This window comes from Berghia stephanieae, chromosome 7 (genome assembly GCF_034508935.2).
Source record: "Berghia stephanieae isolate SIO BIC M18660-M18661 chromosome 7, UCSD_Bste_1.3, whole genome shotgun sequence".
NCBI lineage: Eukaryota > Metazoa > Mollusca > Gastropoda > Nudibranchia > Aeolidiidae > Berghia > Berghia stephanieae.
Window position 1 is genome coordinate 65,984,120 of NC_088366.1, and position 5,000 is coordinate 65,989,119.

The 5,000-nt window shown below is 36.3% G+C and overlaps 1 protein-coding gene across 1 annotated transcript in view; it reads right to left on the reverse strand.

Annotated features, from left to right (window-relative positions):
- Positions 1-404: 404 nt before the first annotated feature.
- LOC144976301 (uncharacterized) overlaps positions 405-5,000 on the reverse strand; it is a 5,579-nt gene continuing 983 nt past the window's right edge. Inside the window, exon 2 of the mRNA XM_078920492.1 lies at positions 405-3,801. Coding sequence (XP_078776618.1) covers positions 1,932-3,776 — 1,845 coding nt within the window. The 5' untranslated portion in view covers positions 3,777-3,801 and the 3' untranslated portion in view covers positions 405-1,931. The remainder of the gene's footprint in view (positions 3,802-5,000) is intronic.

A 5,000-nucleotide genomic window follows, 5' to 3' on the forward strand; every position in this document is an offset into this window, starting at 1 on the left:
TAATAATAATAATAATAATAATAATAATAATAATAATACTACTACTACTACTACTACTACTACTACTAATAATAATAATAATAATAATATCAATAATAAGGTAAGATTTTGTTACAAAATCACACAATTCCAAAGTGAGACAACCTTAAAATTTCTAACTAGACATCAGGAGTAATTCAGAGTAAAAAGCAAAAAAAAAAAAAACAAACAACAAATAATAATAATTTAAAAAAAAACAAAAAAACAAAACAAATCTGGATAGATAGATAATAATCTCTTACAGCTCTAACAACAGAACTGACTTGAATCTTTCTCAAGTCAAACAACAAGAGGGATTCACAACATTCAAGCATAGAAATAGAAACAGTCATCAATGAAATTATAATAAGTTAATAAAGCAGGACTTGGGTATGAAAATGGAATTCAGTTTTACTTAATTCGTTTTTGGTGTTCAGAAATACACAACACGCATACACGCTGTTTGCAACCACGCATACACGCCGTTTTCTTAAGCGCCAGGAAAAGTAAGAAGATAAGCTAAAATAAAAAAGAGAATAGATGTGGACGATATAGAAGAAATGTGACCATGTATCTGAGACAAAACCACCTGGATCTATAGTCAGATTTTGTCACTGTAGCGCTTTACAAACAAAATAGCTCAGTTGGTAAAGCACTTACTTCACATACAAAAGGAAAGAGATCAATCCTGGGTGTAGTCTGGATTTTTTCCGACCCCTTCTTGTCCACCCACCCATGATTGGGTAGCTGGGTCTGTAAGATCTGGTGGAAAGTACTTTGCGATTGACTGGCATCCTTTCAAAAGGGTAGCAAACAACTGCCTAGAAACCAGACTAAACTCCAGTTCCATGGGCTGAATGGCTCTGAAGGACTACTTTTTAAAATTTTATCCTGACATAATGCCCGTTGGAGGCAGTGGGCCAAATATAATATTACTATAGTGATTGAAGTAAGCCCAAGACATGGCCAGTGCAAAAAATACCTGGAGATTTGCATAGACCCAATGTGCCTGTCGGTACAGGAATGACTGAGGTAGTAAGGTAAGGTAAAACTGAAGTAGCCATAGCAACAGAACTCCAAGCAATGATGGATATCATTTTGTAGAAGATCTTCCCGAAAATATCACATCGGATACAAGCTTAGACCTTCACTCGCCTATCGCAGTTGTTTGCGTCATGACATCATTCGATGAAGCCCCTTTACCATCTCCTTTTCAAATATTATTACAGATTCACATACACTTATTTATTTTTGTCTTTACGTGTCCAAAAATGAATTCTTACTCAGATTGTAACAAGTCAAAATTTATCGCTACAAAGTCGACATTATACAACAGATATAGAGAAACATAGAAAGAAAATAAAACACTGACTCCTATAATACATTGGAAATTTATACAGTGTTCATATTGAAATTTTGATTCGATTTGATAAAAAGCGGGAATTTAATGCATCAAGCACCATTATAATCATTGACATGTATAAATGTATATATAAGATAATATTTCAATTCATTGATATATCTCATCAATCTCAGATCTTGTAGCACCACAATAAATACTGGAAATTTATTTTTCTCTCTCAAAAGACCATATCTGTATTTTAAATTTTGCTTTAGTATAACGGCAGTAATAGCACTTTTGTAAAAAAAAAAAAAATCAAGAATAATATACAGGTAGGCTTTCTATATATATATACAGACACACACATATATAATAAAACATATGTTAAAAACAAAAAAAAAACAAAAAATAAATAAAAAGTAAGAAATGCCAACTGGAATTTTCATGCAAAAAGAAATAAATTAGATCAACACCTTTTAAACAGAAGTGTGAAGAGTTAAAAAATACCTAAAACTATAACTACAACTATTAATGCAAATTTAGACCAACACGGCCCCGTGCTATTTCCCAGTCAGCATAAAGCTGGTTCTTTGTGCTGATCAACCTCGACAGACTGTGCGAGGTCCTTTTGATAAATTTCACTTGGGGCCACCACCACGTCTGTGCCTGATTGGAAGAAGGCGTTCTGCAGCATATCCCTCTCGCGCTGGTGAATCTTCATGTGTTTCTGTCTGTTCGAGCTTGAATCAAAGGCTTTGGCACACACCACGCACACGTATGGTTTCACCCCCGTATGAATTCTTATATGCCTGTGCAGTGCACAGTTGACACTAAACCTCTTCTCACATATAGGACATGCGTACGGTTTTTCCCCGGTATGAGTTCTCATATGCAAAATCAGAGTATCATTTCGAGTAAACCCTTTAAAACACACATCGCACCTGAACGGCTTTTCCCCACTGTGATTCCTCATGTGGATTTGTAAATCACCTTTGACTCTATACGACTTTTCGCACACGTCACACTTGAACGGTTTGTCTGCCGAGTGATATTTCATATGCATTTGAAGATAAGTGCTGGTGGGAAATTCTTTCTCACAATTCGGCTCTGGACATTTATGAACTTCCCCGAGATGTAATTTTTTATGCAAGGTCAGACTACTAGTTTTGCTAAATCGTTTGAAGCATACATCGCATTGAAAATTTTTCTCCCCCGTATGGGAGGTCATGTGATTTTTTAAATCCCCGTTTTTGACGAAGGTCTTGTGACATTCCGAGCACTGATATTTTCTATCTCCCGTGTGAATCTTCATATGAGCATTAAGACTAGATCCGACTGTAAACATCTTACCACATTCCTGGCATTGGAAAGGTTTTTCACCTGTATGCGTTCTCAAGTGAACTTGTAAGCTACTGTTCACCGTAAACCCTTTGAAACATATACCACATTTAAACGGCTTTTCACCCGTATGAATCCGCATGTGATCTTGAAGGTTGCACTTTTTGTTAAACACCTTTCCACATACACTACACATAAACGACTTGGTAGGATCTTCAAACAGATCCAGTTCAAATGTTTTCACAGGACATTTTGCCTTCCGTTTCCTTTTAGATCCTCCTCTTACCCCTCCTCCCTCTTCACTTTTTTGCGTTTCAGAGGTGGAGTTTTCTAACTTACTCAGATCATTCTCAGGAGTAAAAATAAGCGTCTCGTCATCGCAATCGCTTCCATCTAAATTGGATTTAATCACCATGACTGCTGAGCTGCTGTCGTGAACGGAAACATTTTCAGGCGACGGATTTTGAGAATCAAACTCATTTTCCTCTTTATGATTATTGGGCTCCGTCATACCTAGAACATTGCTGGAAACGTGATCGCTAGATTTTCCATCAATGGTTAGAATCATTGTATTATCGTCACTAGATTTGTACGAGTCATCGCACTCATTTTTACTGGAAGATTCATCATTATGTTTTAACCTATTTTGAGACGCTGTTGATAAGTCATACACTCTGGAAGAACCATTGGAAGAAATGGCAGACGGGCTGCTTGTCATACGATTAATAAAGCTATTCGGTAATGATGATTCGGTTGATAATGATCTGGAATTGTTGTTCGTGGACACATTCTCAGAGGAACTAAAATGTCGTGGACTATGTTGTTTATGTGCAGGTGATGAAAGATCCAACACACCGTCAGAACTTTCCAGGTCATCTTCGTCATCGTTGTATTGGTAAGACTTGGTGACTGTGACGACATCCCTTTCGTCGTTGTTGTTATAGTGGTAAGATTTTGTGACGGTGACAACATCCCCACCATCATCATGATATTGGTAAGAATTAGTCACTGTGACAACCTCCCCATCGTCATCACAAGAAAGATCCAAGACGGGTGACATTTTTACTGTCAGATCCATCTCTCGACAAGAGCCCCAGACAAATCTGTAAAATATGAAGAGGCAATATGTTGTTGACGTTAAATCAAATCGATGTTATTGAATTTGTGACCCTATTTTTCTGCGTCATTTCAATTGCAGTTCTGCACATAAAGACACCTAAAAAAAAAAAAGGTCGGACAAGTTCAAAAAGGAATAACATTAAATTCCAAGGGAATATTTCTGTGTTTATTGGTTAGATACCACCTTAAAGTCCCGTCCAGACAAAAACAAAGGGCTTTACACCTGTTCATAACTATAAGGTGTAAGAAGGGATAGACATTATTTTTTCATGACGAATTTGTGAATAAGTGGGTGAAAAGGTTTTTAAAAAAATTAACATTTTGTAGAAATTTAATTTCACCTAACTTTTTCTTTCTCTCTTCTTCCTTCTCCATCTATATCTGTCATCTGCATTTTTTGCCAAATTGGGACCTAAAATTTGCCAAAATTTGCCAAAAAATTTGCAGAGGAGAACTAAGCGTTTCAGTAAAAGTTAACACGCGATACAGAAAAAAAAAATATAAAAGACAATTTATTACATTTAAGGAGGCTACATTATGAATAGCGTTGTTACAAAGATTTTAAAGGATCATTATCCGTAGAGAGTAGCTTCCCTTGGTTTGGGCCCAGGCAAAGCTGCAACATTTCTCAAGTTTCGCACTTTTTTTTCTCGTTATTTTGTTTTCGCTTCTTTTTTTTTTCTCAAAATTTGCCACGCGATTTGACAATTTTCCCAAAATTTGCCACGATTTGCCAATTTTGGGAAATTTGCCAAAATTTGCGGATCGCCCTGATATTTGCGGCCGCAAAAAATGCAGATGACAGCTATATGAGCAATGTCTCACACTCACAGTATCCAAAGTTTAAGAATAAAATTATTTTTTTTAAATGACATGTTTCAGTGTGTAAAAAGAATAAAGGTTAAAAGAAAAAGCAGTGTTTTAGAGCGAAAAGGCCCATGGAGCTGGATTATATCCCGCTTTCTTTAGCGTGAAACAGACAATAGCAATAGCTTGCTACCCTTTGGGTAGGATGTTAAGTTCTATGTCAAAGTACTTTCCACCAGATCTGACAGACCCAGCTATGCAATCACTGCTGGGTGGATAGGGGAGTCAGAAAAAATAATCTCGATGACACCTGGGATTGAATATATATTCATGTTTAATCTGTTTGTTTGTATTTGTGCTCATTTATTCAGATTTC